The 23,748-nt window shown below is 39.2% G+C and overlaps 1 protein-coding gene across 1 annotated transcript in view; it reads right to left on the reverse strand.

The window, feature by feature from the left end:
- Positions 1-2,489: 2,489 nt before the first annotated feature.
- The window catches only part of mgat3a (beta-1,4-mannosyl-glycoprotein 4-beta-N-acetylglucosaminyltransferase a), a 26,574-nt gene continuing 5,315 nt past the window's right edge, over positions 2,490-23,748 (reverse strand). Inside the window, 2 exon segments of the mRNA XM_052138996.1 lie at positions 2,490-4,286; positions 5,645-5,870. Coding sequence (XP_051994956.1) covers positions 3,066-4,286; positions 5,645-5,869 — 1,446 coding nt within the window. The 5' untranslated portion in view covers position 5,870 and the 3' untranslated portion in view covers positions 2,490-3,065.

Consider the following 23,748-nt stretch of genomic DNA (forward strand, 5'->3'; position numbering starts at 1 on the left):
AATAATTTTGCATCCCCTTGCAATACGTTTTGTTTTCCCTTCACAATAGTTTTTTGAATTCCCTCGCAATTACTGTGGCTTCCCAAAATAATTAACCATGGTTTCCTTTCAAGTCCGTCACTTTGACGATATGGGAGCTCCTCCCAGGAGTGATGTTCTTGGTCATGCAGGGACATAATATGAATCGATAACATTGAAATAGCAATTTTATTCTAAACTCAGCAAAAAAAGAAACGTTCCCTTTTCAGGACAATGTATTTTAAAGATAATTTTGTAAAAATCAAAATAACTTTACAGATCTTTATTGTAAAGTGTTTAAACAATGTTTTCCATGCTTGTTCAATACATTTACATTTACGCATTTGGCAGACGCTTTTATCCAAAGCGACTTACAGAGCCCTTATTGCAGGGACAATCCTCCCGGAGCAACCTGGAGTTAAGTGCCTTGCTCAAGGACACAATGGTGTTGGCTGTGGGGCTCGAAGCAGCATCCCATAAACAATCAATGAACATACACCTGTGGAACGGTCGTAAAGACACTAACAGCTTACAGATGGTAGGCAATTAAGGTCACAGTTGTAAAAACTTAGGACAATAAAGAGACCGTTCTACTGACTCCTGGGTCCCTGCTCATCAATGTAAACATGTCTTCGGCATGCTGCATGGAGGCATGAGGACTGCACTTGTGGCCAGGGCAATAAATTGCAATGTCTGTACTGTGAGACGCCCAAGACAGTGCTACAGGGAGACAGGAAGGACAGCTGATCGTCCTCGCAGTGGCAGACCAAGAGTAACAAAACCTGCACAGGATCGGTACAGGATGGCAACAACAACTCCCCAAGTTACACCAGGAATCCCTCCATCAGTGCTCAGACTATCCGCAATAGGCTGAGAGAGGCTGGACTGAGGGCTTGTAGGCCTGTTGTAAGGCAGGTCCTTACCAGACATCACCGGCAACAACATCGTCTATGGGCACAAACCCACCTACGCTGGACCAGACAGGACTGGATAAAGTGCTCTTCACTGATGAGTCATGGTTTTGTCTCACCAGGGGTGATGGTCGTACTCACGTTTATCGTCGAAGGACTGAGCATTACACAGAGGCCTGTACTCTGAAGCGGGATCGATTTAGAGGTGGAAGGTCCGTCATGGTTTGGGGTGGTGTGTCACAGCATCATCGGACTGAGCTTGTCACTGCAGGCAATCTCACTGCTGTGCATTACAGGGAAGACATCCTCCTCCCTCATGTGGTACCCTTCCTGCAGGCTCATCCTGACATGACCCTCCAACATGACAATGCCACCAGCCATACTGCTCGTTCTGTGCATGATTTCCTGCAAGACAGGAATGTCAGTGTTCTGCCATGGTCAGCGAAGGGCCCGGAACTCAATCCCATTGAACACGTCTGGGACCTGTTGGATTGGAAGGTGAAGGCTATGGCCATTCCCCCCAGAAATGTCCGGGAACTTGCATGTGCCTTGGTGGAAGAGTGGGGTAACATCTCACAGCAAGAACTGGCAAATCTGGTGCCGTCCATGAGGAGGAGATGCACTGCAGCACTTAATGATACTGACTGTTACTTTTGATTTTGACCCCGCTTTGTTCAGGGACACATTATTCCATTTCTGTTCACATATCAGTAAAACTTGTTCAGTTTATGTCTTAGTTGTTGAATCTTTTTATGTTCATACACATATTTACACATGTTAAGTTTGCTGAAAATAAAAGCAGTTGAAATTGAGAGGACATTTCTTTTTTTGCTGAGTTTATATGCAGTGAGTCGCCTCAAGGGGCCGCAATGTTGCTATTACATGGACAACTGAATACTACACTCTCATTGGCTGATAGGAGTTGCATTTCTGGGGCACAGCCTACACATAAAACACTTTAGATACAGATGCCTAGAGAGAGTGTTTTAAGTGAATTATCACAAACCTCCAGCGCATGACAGACCCTGTAAAAGCCCTGAGACCGAAGACATTTGGAAGAACTATAAAAGTGACTTTTAATCTGCAATTTCACTGTAGTTTACAGTTTAAAAACATAAAAAATAGATGAAGCATCATAAAATCATAAAGTACACATGTGTACTGTTTTAACCCTTCAAATCAATAAACATATATTAAGATAGGGCTAGTGCTGTTTGATATCTTTATCAAGATACAAGAAAATTTAGCCATTTTCATTGATAGACACTAATAGGGGGATAGTAGATCAAGTGGTGCGAGTGTGGGTAGCAAGATGGGAACACAACCCAGACCGGACCCGAACCCCAATCTGCCATGAGCATGGCAGTTAAAAAATTACGGATGACCTTCCAGTCATTTATATTTATATTTATATTTATAATATATATATATATATATATATATATATATATATATATATATATATATATATATATATATATTATTATTATTATTATTATTATTATATTTTTAAAATAATTCAAATTCAATTGATTCACTAATAAGTTCTTCAGACCAGTTTCTTTTTAATTTAATTTTTAATTGATCAATTGTCACACATTATACATACATTTCTGCATATACATGGTGAAATTATTTATTTTTCACATATCCCAGCTAAGCTAAGCTGGGGTCAGAGTGCAGGGTCAGCCATGATACAGCGCCCCTGGAGCAGATAGGTTCAAGGGCCCAACAGTGGTGTCTTGGTGGTGTTGGGGCTTGAACCCCTGACCTTCTGATCAGTAACCCAGAGCCTTAACCACTGAGCCACCACTGCCCGCAGGGCAACTGATTTGTTGAAAATAATCGATTATTTTTCACAAGTTTTACTCTACAAAAGAGCAATATTAAGCCAACCAGATAGTTAATAGCAGAACACAATTAGACAAAATGTATACCTATCTCAATTACCCTTCAAAAAAAAATCTAGAGTTCTGAGAAACTTCACACTCATTATTTTCACATGTAAATGAGTTTACGATTCACCACAAATGTTTGCCAGAAGCTCTTCAGTGGTAGTAGTGAACCTGCAGCAAACCTTTGGTGACAATGAAGAAGCGTTTTACCAAAAAAATTTCCTTAAACTTCCCATTTCTTTTAAACTTTCTATTTTGTGTATGGGTTCTTCAGCAAGTATTGATATTTTTCGTAGTTGTCCAGTAGATATTTTGGAGCATACATATGTTCTTTGGGGTCTGTATGAGGGTAGATTGGTAAAGAATCATCAAACCAACCCCCAGTACGTATTAGCTCTTGAATATAACTTAGTTTTAGTTTTTCTGTGTAATCGCCCCAACGTGGGAAGTCTCCATTCTGGGCTGAAATAAGTTTGTAATAAATCCCCTCTGGTTTGAAACACCAGGAACAGTGCCATCCAGCATAGTGAAAGGGGCTTCCGATGGCCCAAGGTACCAGAATGCGTCCCGTAGAGTTCTCATACTCCCGGAATCCCGACATTGTGTAATACAGCCGACGTCGAAGAAGAATTCCATCGCCCTTGTAAACCTTAAAGAGCATAGCTACCGTGCAACCCGACAAGACGTTCAGCGTTCCAAATTGTCTCCAGTAAAATCCATACACAGATTTCCGCATGTGGATCCCAAATGGCTCGGTCCAGCCATCATAGACTTTAAGGAAAAGGATTGCCTCTCGTGTGGGAATTTCATCCGCATCATCTATAATAAAAACATCATCATCTTTCAAGCCCTGAACACGTGACATTCCGTTTTTGGTCAAATACGTTCGTAAATAATCATCGGCGATCCAGCCGTCCGAATGGCCACCATTTGGAAAATGGTCAAGGAAGATGTAAAGGATCTTGTTCTTAATGTAATCAAATGTTCCATTTAGGACCAGCTGCAGGAAATAAAGAGGTTTCGGGTTGCCGTACGTGGTAAAATTGGATTCACAAACTAAAAACACATCCACGGCATCAGCAAGTTCATGGAATCGAGTGTGTAGAAGGTCAAACTCATGGTTAATGTTGATGGCATTGATGACTCGGCGTGGAACTTTTCTGGGTGTTAATTTTGACTTGGTTGGGAGATTTGAATGTTGCACGATTGTAGGTATGCCGCAATGAGGGCCGTGCCAGCCTTGGCGGCAGGCACACTGAACCATCTTCTTGCCTTCATTGATTGAATCATGTTGATGATGATGCTGCAGTATCGCACGTTGTGATGCAGACTCTTTAGTCCCCTCACGGAAGCACATTGCTCCAGAGTTGGAGTAGATGAAAAATGATGAGGAACCATCATGGAGGACAAATGTACCTTTGTGAAGGTCTCCTTTTGGAAATGGGTCATCTGGCGGAATCTCCTTTGCATCAAAAAACCCTATTTGGAGCAAAAGAAGCTTATTACACTTTGTTTAGATTCATTACATTCATGGTTAAGTCTCATTGTCTTGAGCTTGATGCTCAGCGATATGGGTCTACTTTCTACCATAATAACAAAAGTATAATCCATGTTTTGTGTGTTCTAAATGAATAAGGATAAAGACTATAATGGTCTGTCCAGGCTTTAAGCAGAACCTCTGACCCAACCCAGCAAACCAAACCCGAAATTGCTCAATCTCTTACGTCCATAGAACAAATAGGTGAGACGAGTTAAGCGAAAAACGTTTACTATATAGTTTACTTTTACTATCTTCATTGTTTGGCGGCTGTGGCTCAGTTGGTAGAGCAGGGTTGGTGTCGAATCCCGGCCCACACGACTCCACATGCTGAAGTGTCCTTGGGCAAGACACTGAACCCCAAGTTGCTCCCAATGGCAGGCTAGCACCTTACATAGCAGCTCTGCCGCCATTTGTGTATGAATGTGTGTGTGTGAATGGGTGAATGAGACGCAGTGTAAAGCGCTATGAATACCGTTAAGGCTTAAAAAGGCGCTATATAAGTGCAGACCATTTACCATTTTACCATTCATAGCTCAGAGCTACAAATATGGTTGAAACAGTTGAGCAACAATATACGGTATGCGATCGCCATAGTAGAGCATTTAAATGGGACGCATGCTGTCCTGTCAACAGACTACCTATAAAACATTAACCAATGTTACATTAAAACGTGTTATCAATGACTACATGCCTCATTCTATGGATAGAATCCAAATAAGATCAGTAAAAGAAGCTGTAACACTTGATGATTTAAAGAAATATGTATGCAGTAGATCACATGTAATTTGCCATGTTTACATTCTGCAGTCATAGTGCTAACGCTATAAGTAATGTGGTCATAATGTTCATGCTGACTGATCACGCTTGAGTGAAGTAATTTACCAGAAAAAGAAATTGGCATCAAATTAGGTTAAACACTGGATCACTCACACTGATGAAGTAGACCAATAGCAGTAAGATGGCGTTTAACAGCCAGTATAAAGTTTTCCTGAAAGTTTGCACTGGCAAGCAGTTTTAAAACACTGCAACAAACTCAAAAACACCTTTTTGGACAGATTTAGTTTGAAATGACATCACTCCCTTTCTTTCTTCGATTTATAGTATATAGTACATTGGCGCCTTTAGGGTTAGATGTTTGTTCAAATCCCTAACCCTAAACTAATCTTACTAGAATCAGACACAAAACAAAAGTTATATATGAAAAACTGACATCTGGGACACTGTGATCCCTTAACCACTTTATAATTTCTCATTAATTTCTAGACACTCATTGGCCTTACCTTCCGATAGCTGTGCTTGTGATAGTCGTGTTGGAACCGTAATTCAGTATCCGGCACATTCCAGAAGAAACTGTTGACCATCTCCAGTGTCTTTTTTTGTGAATAGGAGGAGGAGAGCTCTTGTAGCAGAAGAATATTGTTCAGGGCTTTGTAGTATTGTAGGAAGGAAATGATAAAGAGCCCCACCAAGCACAACAGGAAGACCTTATACCTCCTTACTCTCATCCTGTAAGAGAGAACAAAATGTTTAAACTACAGTTTAATGTTCAGCTTGAAAAGTGTGTTTTTTGTGCTATTTGTGCAGAAGAAAAAAACCCAACTTAAGCCAGGCTAAGATGGTTTGCTGTTCTCCCAGCATGGTCAGGCTGGATTCTTTTCTGATTTTAGAGACATTTTGGGCACTTTTCAAGTACTCAGTCTGGGTGACAAGCTTAAACCAGCTACGATAAGCAAGATGGTTTAAGTGTTGTTGGGTTGTTTTTTTTACTTCTTCTCAGCAGGGATATATCTTTCAAACAAATATTGTTGTTTTGATATGTTGTTACCTAATGCAATAACATGCATACATTTTAAGCATGGCTTCAATGTCCAAATACTTTTTGGTGCCACTGTAGCTGCAAATCCAGTTCACGCTAACATTTCCAAACTTCAGTGTGTCTAAAATGAAATGCAGCACTTCGCTTCCTAAATGTCATTTCGATGCAAAGACAAAAGGCCACAAAACCCCACCATGTGTTTAAATAGCAACAAGCTATTTCGAGCATTTAAGATTAACTGACTAACATGATTTAGTCCCTAAACATATTCTTCTCCAACACTGGGGTATTTTTGTCTCATTCCATTAATAGATGAGCAGTGTTTTGAGACATTAGCTACTATGGGAAATAGCAAATACAATCTAACTGTTAAGCTATTTTGTTTTACTCTATTGTTGGAGCATGTTCAGGAAAAGCAAAACAGAGCTTACAAAGAGATGAGAGAATATATTGATTCAAGCAACCCTTTAAAATGTTTTAATAAAAAACAAACTTTAGACCAGTTAGTTAAAAGTGGTTGCAAGAAAAGTTGTTCTGAGAAAAAGCCTAGCAACATTTGTTTGCAGATGCCACTTCGTTTTATATTTTGTTATTGCATATTTTTAAGTATATTTAAAAAAAAAAAATTTTGTTACACTAATTTTACATCTGCAGTTGTATGTTTTCCTGTCATGTCAGATCTACCACCTGGCTGAAAGGATTGCTGCTTTCAAATCACTGAATGATTCTGGATATGGAGATGCTTGACTTTACGTCTATCAAACATTAACACAAAACAGCATGTTATTTGCATCTCCACATTAATCTTTACCTTAGGAACTGTAATGAGGGTTCTTAGTCCAAGTCACTCTTCTGTGGCTGTTTTGTGACTGTCGTAACCTCCGTTCCCTGGTGGATGGAAAGAGAAATAGTGTCGATGTAGTGACACTAGCGGTCGCTCTTGGGAGCCCCAAAACACCTTCAAATCTTTGAGAAAAGGCCAATGGAAATTGGCGAGTGGAATTTGCCTGCCCCTCCCCCAGGATATACAGGTATAAAATGAGAAGGAATGCCCACTCTCATTCAGGTTTTGTGCTGAGGAGCCAAGACAAGGTCCCGGCCATTTCAGCGGCTAGTACAGCGTTAGTGGCAAGAGGGACACAACGTCTCCTTCCCTCCATCATGGAACAGAGGTTACGAGAGTAACCGAGACGATCCCCTTCTGTCACTCACTTGACGTTGTGTCGATGTAGTAATACTAGGGGTCCCTATAGAAAAACGGCACAAAAGCTGAACCGTGTTATGTGAACTGCCGATTCAGGTGCAAGCAAGCTGCTGCGTGCATAATAGCAGGTGCATAAGACTGCACATAACCTCCCCCAATGCCCCAAAAGGTGTCATGTAGTTCCCCATATCCCTGAGGGGGGGAAGCGACGTAACTAGCATGGGACCAGCCGTGGCCTTTTCTCTATATGTTTTCTCTCCACAGAGTATTAGATTTAGCTGGGGCCATCTAACGGATGGCGATGGACATCTGTTGGACCAAGGTGGAAATCGCCTGTCCGAGTGCTCATGCCGTGACCTTTGTTGCCCGGAGGGTGCAGCTCCTGCAGCACATCGGGATCAGGACTACCCACGTGCCGCTCTTTCAGTGCTTTGACCTGTTGTACTTGCAGGAGGGCCATGGCATGCAGGGTGGAGGCAGCCTGTCCAGCAGCACTGTAGGCTTTGGTCGCCAGAGATGACGTAGTCCAACAGGCCCTGGAGGGGAGTGCCGGATGATCCCGCCAGGTGGCAGCGTTTTGCAGGCATAGATGCACCGCGACCGTCTTATCCACCTGAGGGACCTCAGTGTACCCGTGGGCCGACCCACCGTCGAGGGTAGTGAGAGCAGACGAAACTGGAAGTCTGGCTGAAGTGGCTTTCCCTCGGAAGAAGGAAAGCCACGATCGCAACGTTGCCATGGTCATGTCCTTGAGAACGAATGCTGTCTCAGTGTGATCGCGGCCCAGACACGTGGCCGTCGGAGGTGGAGAGATAACGACCACATCCAGGAATCACACAAAGACGGAAAGGCATCTTTAAACAGACGTTCACATCAATGTGTTGCTCTAATAGAGGAAAATATACTCTTTTAAGAAATATATACTCTTTTAGTAGCGCCGTCGAAGCGCCCAGGGACGTAATCTGCACTAATCGTGCAGAAGGAGAGAAAGCCGATGGAATGTGCTGTATATCCAACAGCATATGCTTCTTTCAGAGGTGAATGGAACAGCAGAAGTATTCAGCTCACTGATACACAATCGCTCGGCACCGAATACCCAAATGTCTGGCGGAGTGGCATGCAAATTCCACTCTCCAATTTCCATTGGCCTTTTCTCAAAAGGTGTTTTGGGGCTCCCAAGAGCGACCCCTAGTGTCACTACATTGACAAAACTTCGAGGGGAGAACTACAGTTCTGGCAAGCTAGCAGTAAACTTGCCACAAATTTGCTGCTCGTTAAAATCACATGCAAATGAGCTTGTGATTGGCCACAAATGTTTGCCAGAAGTTTGCAGCTCTTCGCCGGTAGTGGTGAACCTGCAGAAAAACTTTAGCAACAATGGACAATTTGCTGCAAGTTTGCCGCAATGCTCATTTGCATGTGAAAATAAGTGGTTTTTGCAGTGCTTTCACAGCAAATTTGCCATGAACTCTAGATTTTTGTATGATTAGTGTGCCAATATACGGTATATTTACATGCCTTGCTTACTCCATGCTGGTCTTTTTTGCAGGTCTAGCTGGTATCTCAGCCTGTGCCCAAACCCCATCAAAACCAGCAAATCAGACCAGCCTGACCAGAGCAATGAAAATTAGATTTGTTTTTTTGCATAATGTTTTTTGCTACCTGGTCCCACAGAATCACGTTACTATACCTACACTTTTACAAAATAATTTTTACCTCCCTCATCGTACATTCTGCACCACTTTCCAGGTGAAATTAACACGAGAGGTGCTACAACAACAATAACGTTTATTCACTTTACGCAAATCAGATAATCTGATTACCACTTCATAAACAACTACTTTCCCCCTGTTCCTCACACAATGCTATCTTATGACATCTAAAAACTTTTACTATAGTGCATGGCGATGCAAAGGGCCGGGGTATGAGCACAAGAGTCGATACGTGAGTCGAAAGTGTCAAAGTAGCACCACAAAATGACGTGGTTGCTCCAGCAATTATGTTTTTCATCTCACATTTGCTTTTTATGACACTATTAGTTAGGTTTAGGTTTAAGGTTTAGGGAAGGGAGGTCAGTTTTCTTGATTTAAATCTCCATATGGCATTAGCCTTAAGAACCTCATATATTTGGAAGAAAATGTAACTCACTTTTAGCCCCACGCAGTGGAAATTTCACATCAGAACTGCCGCGATGCATGTAAGGAACCATTATAATCTTACAATGCAAAAAATCTAAATTCTCCCAAACAGCTTGATTTCCTCAATGGAAAATATAATTTCTTATTTCTCTCTTCTTCTTTTTTGTGCTGAAATATGACCCCAGGCATGTTCTTAACAGAATTTATTAGGTTTGCTCTGATGGTAATAAGCAGTTTATGGTTAGCAAACAGGATATTTAACCATCTGGCAATTCACTCTTCTTCTTTACTTACCTAATGGACTTTGTACTTGAACATGCATTAGATCTGTTTTCTCAGTTTTTGATTTGCACTACTACTTCAAAACACTAAAATGAGTCGAATGGTTACCCCACTAAATTTATGGCCAACTTCTTGAAGGATGTTTTCAGAAATTTGTAATGCATTCTAGATTAAAACAACATAATAGCTAAATGCACACACACAAACCAAAAGAAAAAAATCACTATTAAAGACAGCTGGTAGAACAATATAATTAACACATTCACATGTTTTCTAAAGCAACTCACACATCATGCAATACATCAGTGAAACAAAAATGTAATCAATAAAGACAGGAAAACCATCACATGATCATGCTCATTGTCATTCATAAAGCGTGTTCAAAGGGAGAACTTATATGATTGCACAGGTGCGTGTTGCTAACGTATGCCACAACAGTCCTTCAGAAAAATATGCTAAATTACGTGAACAAATTACCAAATAATTAAACATGTTAAAAATGCAAACAACGATATACAGGGTCATTTCCAGTACTGTATCTCAGTTTTCACTCTGTCGCTCCAAAAAGGAATGACACAGACATCCTGTTTCTAAGTAAAATCCCCTTCCTCATTGACGTAAAGTCATACACAGCCAAACACAAGAGTCTACAGGGCAAGTTTTTTGTACCAAGTAAATATTGTGGTTTCTTTAATGGAAATACAAAGTAAAATAAATGGGGTCATGCAAAGCAAAAATGTCAAGCTTGTATTTTTGTTCATGTACTTCCATGAATTCTTAAACACCATTTTTTCAATGGGACTACTGTTCTAGGCAGATTAACTTCTAGTTATTCATCACCAAATGTATTCATGTGTTTTGATTTTTCTCAGGTTTATTTGCTTAAATGCTTATGACAGGAGTGAACAGACTAGATATAATTTTGCACAGACAGTGTTAGTAATTGATTTTGTCTATCTAAAGAGTTTGCAGAGCAACATTTGTAAGCTTTCTTGTATTGTGAAAAAATTTAATATTAAATGTTAATTTGTAAGAGGGGTATAGATATTGTACTCATACTGTGTAAGAGGTGTATAGTAATGCCTAGATGGGTTTGCCTGTAGTAGAAATACAATGCTTGTTTAAAGGGTAACTAAACCCCTGCTCAGAGTCTGACTCCACCCACTAGCAATATTTGAAAAATGCTTGAAAAGTGGGCAGACCCCAGCAGGGATAGAGGGGACGAAACGAGGGCAGGGCTGAGCGGGGGGGCGTGCACCTGAGACCCGTAGTGACGGATTAATTGACAGCTGCTGTCAGACTCTAAAATGGAGAGTGACTGGAGTGACGCAAGTAGCTTTGCCACGGAGCGGTCTTTTGAAGTCGAGGACTTTTCTCCCCCACCTTCACCTGAAGTGGAGGAGGGTGAATTGTATTACTATTATGTTATTATTATTCCTCACACGGTCGCAAGACGACATCATGAATCTGATGAGTTTTATCGAGTTGATGTCAATAGCGCGCGCTCTGTAGGCATATTCGTATTTTGCCGCTATGTGAAAAAATCCAGCAATATGTGTTTGTCGACCCCAGAGGATTAACTTTAGCCTAACCATAAATTGTGATTCAAATATATATGATCACTCACCTCAAGACGCCGCTGCGGTGGTGGAGTCCATGCAGGAGGAGCAGCGTTTGGCACTGCGTCGCTTTTCAGCGCGAGCTGTTTGGAGAAGCCCATTTCCACCTCCATTGCGTTGGAGAAGCAATCCCGCATAAAATGCAGTTTGCACACTCCTTCAGCTATAGGCGGGAACTAGCGGTCTTCCAGCCCAAGGACATGCAACCACTGGCGCCTAATTTCCAAGTCTATATGGAAAGCAATACAGTCCAGCAGTGCTGTTGCAACCAGAAACACTACACCTACGTACCATCCTGACCACTGTACTAAATACAGATAATCTACGCTAACTTGAAGCTATCCTAACTGACGCAATACTATGCTACTAACTAACTATGCTTCTAACAATACTACACTAACAAATATGCTAATTAACTACCTAGGCTACACGAACTAATCTAAATAACTATATAAATGCTATGCTAAATAGATGCTAAAATACTCTATCCTGATCGTTTTCAATACTCGCAATTCCAACTCCTGACTCGCTACAGTGGTTTTGACGAAACAAGATGGTTTTTATACTGCCATGGGCGTAGTAGCTCGTACCAAGGGCGTGGTGAGCTGGAACCTGCTTACGTCAGCTGTCACCGCTTATGTCACGAAGTACCGCAAACAGCCAATAAGAAAATTCAACTGCAGTAGCCACCGTTCAACCTGAAGAGGGCAGCACTCAGACGTTTTTACACCATATATTGTAGAATTAAAACACTTTATACACAAATGTCAAAAAAATTACTTGAATCAATGACCAGTACTAATAAAGCCCCATTCTTACAGATCATTAACTAAAAAAAGTTGGTTTAGGGTTTAGTTACCCTATAAAACAATTAAATAATACCTATTTTCATTATTAAAGATGGGTAAAGACTACACATAACAGTAGCTGACACTCTGAACTGTACCTGAAATGAACAACAGTTTTGGCAGGAACATTTGCATATGGACTTTCAAAGCTTACTAAAGTTGCACAAAACATGACTAGACGTTCTGTCGATGAAGTGACACTAGGGGTCACTCTTGGGAGCCCGAGACACATCTGATCTTTGATAAAAGGCCAATGGGAATTGGCAAGTGGTATTTGCATGCCACTCCCCCGAACATACAGGTATAAAGGAGCTGGTGTGTGAACCGCTCATTCAGGTTTTGTGCTGAGGAGCCGAGAGAGAAGGTCCTGGCCATTTCAGCGGGTAGTCCAGCGGACTGTGGCAGGAGGGACACAACATCTCGTTCCCTCCATCAGGGAATGGAGGTTACGGAATTAACCAGGACGTTCCCTATCTGTCACTCACTCACTCACTCACTCACTCGACGTTGTGTCGATGAAGTGACACTAGGGGTCCCCCTACAAAACGCCTCAACTAGCTGATCTGTGTTCCGTGAACAGGCAGTGCGAGACGGGCAGACAACTGTGTGCCTCGTAGCCAGGATACCAGGCCGACACGTAACCTCCCCCAACGTATGAGCGTCGAACAGCCCTTCAGGGACAAGTCGACTGCCCAAAAAATAGGGACAGGCTAGCCCAGTCGTTCCTTTTTACTCTATTTTTTATTTTTCTCCCCAAAAAGTGTGAAAATGTGTCAACCGACTGGGACCAACTAAGTCCACGGGGTGGGGGGGGGACACACCACGGAGACCACACCCCACCCAGAGGGGGGGGGGGGTATTTGAGTGGAAATTCTGCCACAGGGCTTGGAGGAAGTCATCCAGGGAACGCATTTTGTGAACACTACTGGGAGTCAATCAGCGCACGTCTTCAGCTCAGTGGAGGTGAAAGGCGCTATGCGCAAGCGATACACCCGGCCAACTGTCCTGGACTTACCTGTTTGTTCCTGCCAAGACACGGGACAAAACCGGCTCAACCCGGAGATTGTACAACCTCGCAAAGGTGTTGCCCAGCCCGCTGCTATGCAAATGTCTGTTAGAGAGGCGCCACTGGTAAAGGCCCAGGAGGCCGCCACACTCCTGATAGAATGTGCTCGTAGCCCTGCGGGAGGCGGCATGTGCCGGGCGTGAAATGCCATCGCTATGGCGTCAATGCCGCTGGAGCGCCTGACCTGCCAAAATGGAATGGTGGATGTTGGTCGTTATGACGGCCGTGCACACCGGATATGTGACCCAGTGAATAAGGAAACCGCTCTTTTGTTGAACTTTTGGGTACTGCAACTATTTAAGCGTGCGGCAAAATTAAATGAAAATGGAACAAAAGTAATATTTTTGACTATTCATGTCTTAAAGTCTCATGCCTTCATTTCGGTGTGTGTTTGTTCTGCATTGTGGCATTTAAAAATTGCTAAATTTTTTTGTCTTTTCCATTAATTTCCTATAGTCAGCCAATTCTGACCGCGAACAGTTAAGGTGTCACTTTTCATTCATTTTGTGTGTTTATATGGTAAATGCAGAAAAAGTACTGGACTACTCAGATAAAGGAAACAATTTTTATTACATCGGGAAAAGTGATTTTAGTCAAAAATTAACGAACAGTGTAGAAAGGTTAAAAAGACTTTCAAGGAGAAAAATAAAGCACAGTCATAACCTTTTGAGAAATAGATGGAGTTGGTGTGGATATGGTAAGAAAATTGGAAAGTTGTAAGATAAATGTCGCTGTTTAGTTTGTCCAGATTTTATAGACATGTTTTTGATTGGGTTTATATGTTGCGTTTGAGCGCATCAAAGTAAGAAAGCGAGTGAGAATGAGCTTAACATCAGATGTTGGGAACACAGGAACACGTGTGACATGAGACTCTTTGATTTGGCTGTGTGAAACAATGACTGTGAGTAAATAATTGATAATTTGACCTATGACATCAGGCTTTTTTTCTCACAGCTTATCACTTGTCTGCCACTGTAAATACCAAACCAGATAACATGCCTGTGTGTAAATTCTGTCATGTTGAGTACATCATTAAAGTTTGGACACACTTGACTGAAAATGTTTCTCTAAGATCTTCAAAACCCTTTGATGAAAAGGCTTATGCTTGAATGCTTGGAATTAGTTTGTAGGCCAGTATAAATTGTGCCAACACATGAATTTCTTCACTAAACTGACATTTTAATTAATTGGAGTTGGACCAAATAGTGAAGGCAAAGCAGCCAGTATACATGAGAATGCCTTCACTGTTAAAAAAAAGCATCACAGGATGAAAGAATGCCAAGATTGTGAAAAACTATGATGAAAGTGGGTACTTTGAAGAAGCTAAAATATAAGACAGTTAACATTTTTGGTTACTGCATAATTCCCATACATCCATTTGTGTTATTTTATGGTTTTGATGACTTTATACTAATATTCTGAAATTTGGAAATACTCCTAATAAAGAATTAGTGAGCGTGTCCAAACCTTTAACTGGTATTGTTTATGTTACATTGCAGTGTCAGAAATAACCTTTTCCATTTCCAACCTTTCCAAGAGGCCTCCTGGATTTGACTTTCATAGGCAATTTTTACCTTTATGAGGGGATGTGTACTCTAATCAACTTATAATAAAGTTAATAACATAAATTCTTAACCTTAGTAATTATACAGTATGTATGCACTCCAAAAAAAATAAAATACTAAATACTTTCAAGATTTACACATTTCAATTTCATAATACAATTTCATTAATTGTGAATGAGTAACCTTTAAAGTCACAGTGAGCTTGGTGAGCGCAGCTCAATTTGTTATTGTGACATGTTTCCAACTGAAACAGGAAGTTGGGGCAAGAAATGTCACACGGCTCATCCCTTTTTGATAGGCTTTGAAAGAGCCAATAGGCTTTAGTTTACTGCCAGATACACTCACAAATTGGTTTCCACCATGTTGCTCATGTCAGAGCCGTCTATGGAGAAAACTGAGAACCAATATCAATACTGGCTCGCTTTTCCACTGACTTGAGAACCAATCGATGATCTTACTGACAACATTAGTACATAATCAGCCCACAAACGCACACAGCACGTGTGTTTTCTTACTATGAGCTGTTGTGAAATTCCAATGTTAGATAAATGAAAATTTAACAAAAATTTTAAACATTTTGAATCGTGCTGTACATACCATGATATCTCCGAAAAATGCCTGTGTTAAAGAAATATGAAGAAACTCCAGCCACTTTCTCCGCATCCGACTGATGAACATAACCGCAAATTTGCTGTTATTCATCCTTTTTCGAAATATCAAAATTCAAGCCAGCAGTGCCACAATCAAGGAAGTTTTGGGAATTAAACAGGGTTTTGGGAGGGAAACAGCCGAAAATACACTTCAACATCTCTGTGCCAGGTTTGTGTATATGACAGGCTCTTGAAGGGGTGGGGATAAAATTGACTAAAAACTTTTGACAAGAGAAGAGTCAGTCATATCAGCAGAAGAGCAAGTTATGACATTTTTGGGGGGATTTGTAATTTCCTTGAGTGCAATTTAAATGAAATACTTTTACTTTTACTTAATTACATTTCCAAAGAAAAGCAGTACTTTTTACTATATTCACGCATCATTTCTTTCGTCTGACTGGACTGAAGCTGTCTTTTCACTGAATCCAACAAAGGACCAAAGGTCAAATGGCGGCTGTGTGGAGGTTTGACCATCTGCAGAGGCAGAAATTCGGATCTGATTTGAGCTTCGGATACGTTTAAATATTTGTGCAACTAGACCGCTTGTGACCGACCGACTGAATGTGATGTATTCATTCAAAACTATGAGCGCGAACTGAGAAACACTAATGGGTTTTTCCCTAAACTTTATTCTAAACACTTCTACGCTACTTCTACAGATTGGAAAGTTATGAAGTCAAAAATTATCATTCCCGTTGCAAATATACATACAGAAATCAAAAGGCTTTGCTGAATTATTATTGTTGTTGTTGTTAGGCAACTATTCATTATAATAATAACTATAAAACCAGCAATGATAATAATAATGATAATAAAAAGAATTGAATTGAGTACATATTAATTATTAATTTTATTGAATTCACAAAACCAACAACATTTCTAACTTTCTACAAAGCTTCATTTGACATTTTTTAATTTTCTCTATGTTTCAAGGGGCTAACATCGCAATCCGTGAGCGCATTCTCTCATGCATGAAAATTGCATGACTGTGGCACCATATTTGAAAAATAAAATTATATGGTTCTTTACACTTTTTAGGGCAGATCCAAAGTGAAATGTCCACTGGGTGGCGCTAAAAGCGAGTGAAATGTTCTCCCAAACTGATGAGGTTTATCCAAACTGACCTCCCTACTAGGGCTGCACAATTTGGACAAAATGTCATATTGCGATTATTTTTAAACATTTTATGATTTCGATTTAAACTGCGATTATTCACACGTTCAACTGCCAAAAGGCTACTGGGGTTTTCACACTTAAGTCACTTAAAAAGAACCAAACTGAGACCTTTTTTTTCCAATTCACCCACAAACAAATAAATATATAAACAGTGAAGAAAAAACACTGTCTTCTTCATTTTCAAATTTTACCCATTCACCGTGTACCTGTTCTTGTCCATTTTGTGATAGAGTCTCAGCCCACTTATCATCATTATTAGTTTTTGAAAACCAGTCAGCTTGAATATTAGAGACGCTCCAATCAGGATTTTAACATCAAATGCTGATCTCCAATTTTCATTTCATCTAATCATCAGATGCTGATCATTTAACTTTTATCAGCAGCTCTGTCAAAACTGCTTATATGTAAACTTTCTGCTCAATGCCACCGTAAACTGAATGTCCCTGTTGGTAATACCACAGCTGTTAAAAATACTGTTGGTTGGTTGAATAATTAAATAAACACTAAATATTCCTTTAAAACAGTTTGGCTTTTATAAGCTATTCTCTAATGTATATAAGATAGTCCTAAAGAATGAGGCTTAGTGTAAAACTGAAGTTCAACTGATAACCCATTGGTGCAATTAAACTTAATGTGGAAGTTTTGTTTAGTTTGTCACCATTTCATGTAAATTATTTTATTATTTCACTTAACAATCCATTATATTAAGTCATGTCATTTTTATTAGTATAGCGCCTTTCACAACACACATCGTTTCAAAGCAGCTTTACAGAAGATCAGCATTAACAGATGATATAACGATATTGTCTATAATGTCGATGAATCATCATTGTGTAATTAGATAAAATACAATTGTTAATCGTGTTTAAAAATAAGTAATTAAATAATAATTGTATTAATAACCCCAGTGAGCAAGCTGAAGGCGACTGTGGCAAGGAACACAAAACTCCATAAGATGTTGATTAATGGAGAAAAATAACCTTGGGAGAAACCAGACTCACTGTGGGGGCCAGTTCCCCTCTGGCTAACATCATAAATATAATGTAAATATTACTGATGTATAGTTAAAGTCATGGTTTAAAATTATTAAACTAAGTGAGGGTTAAGGGTCAGTGTTTAAACATCGATTGTGTTTGAACTGTAAGATCAATGACTAATATGTTAGAAGTTCACATAGATGCAATTGTCCTTGTTAATTGGCTGATGAAGGCTTTTGTTGGCCATTGTTAGTCTATGCATTCAATTCAAGATCGTAGTCCATCAATAGACCGAGGTGATGCAGGCCGAGATCAGGGATGTGAAACGCAGTTCAACCTGGCCGGTAATTTCGGTGTGGTCCATCCTAAATCCAACGTTCAGACAATGGCATATGAAGTATCCCATGTCTTATGGTTGGAGTTGGCATCAGTTCATCCTCTGAAGTCCATCATAATAGACTGAAGTGATGCTTGGCTGTATATTATAGTATCTAAATGTTTTATATGGATTTATTATATGTACGTTCCATTTCATTTTGTTGGATGTTGGTAATTTTAGTTCTGCTTTCACATGTTGCTGCTGAGAGTGTAATAAGGACCGTAAACAAATGACAAGAGAATGAGGAAGAAGAGTTTCTGGTCTCTACAGGTGCTACTGTTAATGCTGTTTGCTCAGCAATCATTTAATAAAGATGTTTGAATTATTGTGCTGGTGGAGACTGAGATGCAGCTTCCGCAGATGATCATAAAAACCACTTCATGCAGGATGTGCGGGTTTAGTGTAAATGAAGTGCTTAGTGCACGTAAGCAAAGGAAACCAAACTCTGAGCACTTCTGTTTATGAGATGAAGTTATATGAAGCACAGAACCGCTCTGAAAACTACGGAAGCGTATTGCATTCACTTGAGAAAAAAAAATCTACTCTGTTTTTCTGAATTAACGACTTCATTATCTCAGAATTACGAGATAATTTTTCATTAAAAAAAAGTTTTTGCTCTGTTTTTCTGAATTAACGACTTAATTATCTCAGAATTACGAGATAATTTTTCATTAAAAAAAAGTTTTTGCTCTGTTTTTCTGAATTAATGAGATCCCTCAAAATCCTGCCAGGAGCTCTATTTTAGCTGGATGGAAGTAAACGTGTCCCGCCTTTCAAGTTTAATCCGGTTTTATTTTACTTTGGGTCTGAGACAATTTATAGAGATATATTTTAAACTTGGCCTTCAATACAAAGACATTACTGTCTATGACATTTGTAATACTGTCATGGCTGAGACACGCTTTGATCTTCCAAAGGACACGAATCAAGCAATAGACTTGTACTTGCATTTAACACTAGAACTACCGGAAGTCTATAACTACTAGAATGGCCATAGCGGTCATTCTGACCATTCATACTAGACTGTACCAAATGTCATGTCATATTTACATTCGAAACTTCTATTGTAAAATAAAACCAGATTAAACTTGAAAGGTGGGACACGTTTACTTCCATCCAGCTAAAATAGAGCTCCTGGCAGGATTTTGAGGGATCTCATTAATTCAGAAAAACAGAGCAAAAACTTTTTTTTAATGAAAAATTATCTCATAATTCTGAGATAATTAAATCGTTAATTCAGAAAAACAGAGCAAAAACTTTTTTTAATGAAGAATTATCTCGTAATTCTGAGATAATGAAGTCGTTAATTCAGAAAAACAGAGTAGATTTTTTTTTCTCAAGTGAATGCAATACGCTTCCGTAGAAAACACTGTAATAAGGAAGTGTTTGATAACTGATAATATCTTGTTTTAAATGTGATTTGAGTGAAATAAATGTCATTGCTGTTCACCAGGAAACTACAGCCACAACAATCAACAGTACAACAATCCATGCAAAAATAAATTTGCAAAAATTGAGTTATTTGTAACATGATTTTTTGACCAGGTTGAGAATGCCACAGTGGAAGAAATGTGACAGTCATCAGAGACAGTAAAAAGGTTGACTTAATCCAATCAAATTTAACAATCTCGTCTCCTGATTTCATTTCAGCTAGGAAAAAGTAACTTTTTACTTTTTTAATACTAATTTGTGAATACTTTTTACTTCCACTCAAGTATGTTTTTGTCTAGATACTTAGACTTTTAATTGAGTCAAATGTTCACTCAGTATACATACATTCACTTAAGTACAATTTCTGAGTATTTTACACCCCTCTTCACAATAACGTGATTAAGAAAATAAATAGGGTCAATTTTGATTTCGTGTCGACTTTAACAAAAGTAAATTAATAAACCTGAAATTAGTCAATGTAAAAATATAGGCAATTTTTAGGTGTATATCTAGGCCTAGAATATAAAGTTAAGAAATGTATTAGATATTACAAATGAAACAAAGAGGAATTTATTACGTGGACATTTTTTTAGCCCCCACATTTTGAAATTTGGGGGTATTTTTGTCACTTTCAATGCCATTTTTACTCCGAATCCTTGTTCATTTCTGACCTTGTACAAGGGCTTTTTTTTTGACCATATGATGGATCATTAACAATAATTAACAATTTCAAGGAATTTTTGCTGGGTTGATTGACATAAATATAATTGCTTTTATTACTATTTGTTTCCCATACCCAATATTTTTTAAATGAACAATGAAAAATAGATACTAGTAACTTTGATGTAAATAAAATGAAAACAACATTGCTTAAAAATCACTTTTTATCCGTTACACGCGAGTAATTTATTCAGGCACATGTCTCATGTTCTTGAAGTGTCACATAGGAGTTTTAATTGCTATTAAGTTTATAACCTATAAAGTTCTTAAGGCAGACTTAAGCAATAATCACACCAGCAAAAGTGTTGTTGCATTGAATATATCAGAACTGTGATTCGGATGCAGATAATTACAGCCATGCTGAAATTCAGGTTCACATACTATTTCCTGCAACAGTGTAACACACACACCCAGCAAAACACTGCATTTAATACTTTAAACACTTGTTGGAACAGAAAGTCCATGACTAACCATGACTTTTATTAAATTAGTCTTGATTTGCTGAGTATATACAGCTGCCCTTTGTTTAACAATCAAACAAAGACCTTTTTATAATTCACCTGTGGTGATGAAACTTCTGCACTGGTGGGTCAACACAATGATGCTGGTTAAAGTGTGACTCAATGCATACAATGTCTGGTTCTACGTCTTAACTATTTAATGCAGTGGTATGTGCTGGCTTGATGATAGATGATCCACAAAGGTATGTTTACAAAGATTAAAGACATTTTTTCTAACTCCTTTATATTTTTTATGCATGCAGTTTTATCTCTCAACCTTAATAATTGAGAGACTACGTGGAATATTTGTTCCCTTAAAAATGTACGATTGTAAAACGCTAAGAAGATGGTATGTAATTACATGCTACGAAGATGATCTCACATGTTAATCCATCTAGATTTAGCAGAGCATGAAAACATGCCACGTCTTGCTCGTTCTAATTTAGTTTCAGCCACTATATTTTAAAACTGTTGGGGTGAAGAAACTAATCTAGAATCTTGAACATTTTCGCAAGTTTGTTAGAGAGGTTATTTTCAAGGGAGGGACGTGTATTGCTTTAATGATTGTGCTGAAAGTGCGCTTTAGCTTAGAATAGCTGCATTTTTTAATTAATCATATTTAAAGTCCCACCGTTACAGTCATACAAATTCAGACACACATCTTTGGCTGTCATGTTGCCCTGTCCCAACATGAGCGTTTTTAAGATAGCGTGGTATGTTTAAAAACAAATCTCAAGAACCCTGAATTCTGTTCCAATCCTTTGCACTCATTGTAGAGGTTTTCTAACGAAATCACCCATTTGTTGCCCCTAAGAAATGTGTCCGAAGGGGATGTAGGCTATAGTTTTGCACATATTGTGACACGCTATAGTGAGAGAATACTAAACAGCCTAAGCTTGTTTGCTGACAACCTGATTTAATTAATTACGTGACTGTGGCGACACTTGCAAAATTACATTACGTACACCATTAGGCAGACTATTACCAATATGTGCAAGTATAAATCTGTAATTCGGTTTGCATCTCTTATCTGGCAACCCTGAGCATGTTAAATGCTTGTGGAGGCACGTTAGGTCCCAATGCAATATAACTAAAATATCCACTGAAATGATCCACAGGCCAGATTAAACCATGTGGAGGGCCGGATCCGGCCCACAGGCCATAAATTGCCTATATCTGCTCTATCGAGTCAACACCTACCTCCCTAAACCTAAACGATCGTGTCAAACAAACAAATGTGAGATGAAAAACGCAATTGTTAAAACAACCGCGTCATTTTGTGGTCCTTCTATGACACTTTTGGCTCACGTCAAATCACATGCGTTTCTGGACTCAAACCACGGTCCTTTGCATTGCAAGCACAGTTAAGTTGAGCTACCGCACAATTTGTTTGTGCTCCAAATAGCCTGTAAATGTAGTTGGTTATTTAATGTGAACGTTAATATGTATCGGCTTACAAGTCATGCACTACTTCATGATTTGTCTGAAAGTAAATAAAGGTCATTGTTGGTGTAGCACCTCTAATGTTCATTTTACAAGGAAAGTGCCTCGACATGTACATCGAGCCACTTAAAAATCTTTTTTTGCAAAAATGTAGGTAGGGTAACTAGGGGTGCACAGATATGGAAGCGCAGCATAGTTCTAGCGGGAAGACTAGCAGCTGTACATCACATCATTAGCTGGGTAACTCCTAGCCAATCGCCTGTAAGCCATTGCATTGCAATCTATCACATTGCTGTTTCAGTGTGCTAACCGGCAACCTCCACCACCCCACCACCACTAGTTGAGCCCCGTCCCGCACAGGGGTAGGCTCCTCGCCCCTGCCTCCTATCTCCGGCAGGATATGATGGTTCCAAGTACAACTCCCTCGGACCGCCAGACAGGGCCTACGCCAAAGAGAGACATTACGTTTCTGTTTTACATTCATCAAATAAATGGCATCTTAAACCTCACTCAAGCCTGCGTGTCTTCCCGAAAGATGTTTATTTATAATTAATTAGTAACACACTTTGTAAAAACGCTGTGAATTTAAATACACAATCCAGAAATAATAATAGACACACTATGTAGAAGGATTGGCACTCCTATCTACATTTGTATTCTGTCTTGTTCTCTTGTTAATGCAGGATAACGCGATAAATGGACATGACCGTTTTGAAAACTGCCATTACATATAGGCGACATGATGAGGGATACCATCCAAAATGCTTTGAAACCAGTACACGTTGACTTCTGAGGCATCAGTATGATATCCATTAATGCTACATGACTGATTGAAATTGCGATATGGCCTTGTGCAATTACTAAATCTTAAACGGCTGTGCTTTAATCTGCAAAAATGTTTTACAAGTACAAAATCACCTCTTTTTTTCATATCAATCATAATGTTATCATATTTCGTTTTTTATCTTGGTAAAAAACTAAATCTTTTTATCTTGTATGTATCTTTCATGGATCCAATCCATGTTTAATGGAAATTATTAATTGTTAGAACAGTGAAAAAGCTTTTGTACATTTTTAAAGCATAATTCCAAAGTAAAACAGAGATCTGATGAAAAAATAAATGAATAAATATCAGTATTGTTATCGGCATATAGATGTTCGCTCTAAATCAATATCGGACAGAAATGTTTATATCGGTGCATTCCTAATTCTACCAGTCTGTCTGCTGGTTTTGGGCACTTTTCAGTTGATCAGGCTGGAAGACCAGACGACTGTCCTGTTAAACCAACTAAGCACCAGCTTGGCAATCTAACTAACTAAGACCAGTAAACCAGCGTAGCTTGTTTTAAGATGCTATTTCACAGAGTTGGCTCTATTAAATTGAATCTGGCATGACCCCTCTTATAATCTCAAATATTCAGTGCTTGTTTATAGAGTACAGTACATTTTTTGTGTTGTATTAACTGTAATGTTGAACATCACCCCTCATTTCTTTAGGAATCCTCACTTCCTTTTGGACAATGCGCATGCATTCTGTGTGTGAGCGTTTGTGTGTGTTTTTTTGCAGAGG

Source organism: Xyrauchen texanus, chromosome 12 (genome assembly GCF_025860055.1).
Source record: "Xyrauchen texanus isolate HMW12.3.18 chromosome 12, RBS_HiC_50CHRs, whole genome shotgun sequence".
Classification (NCBI taxonomy): domain Eukaryota; kingdom Metazoa; phylum Chordata; class Actinopteri; order Cypriniformes; family Catostomidae; genus Xyrauchen; species Xyrauchen texanus.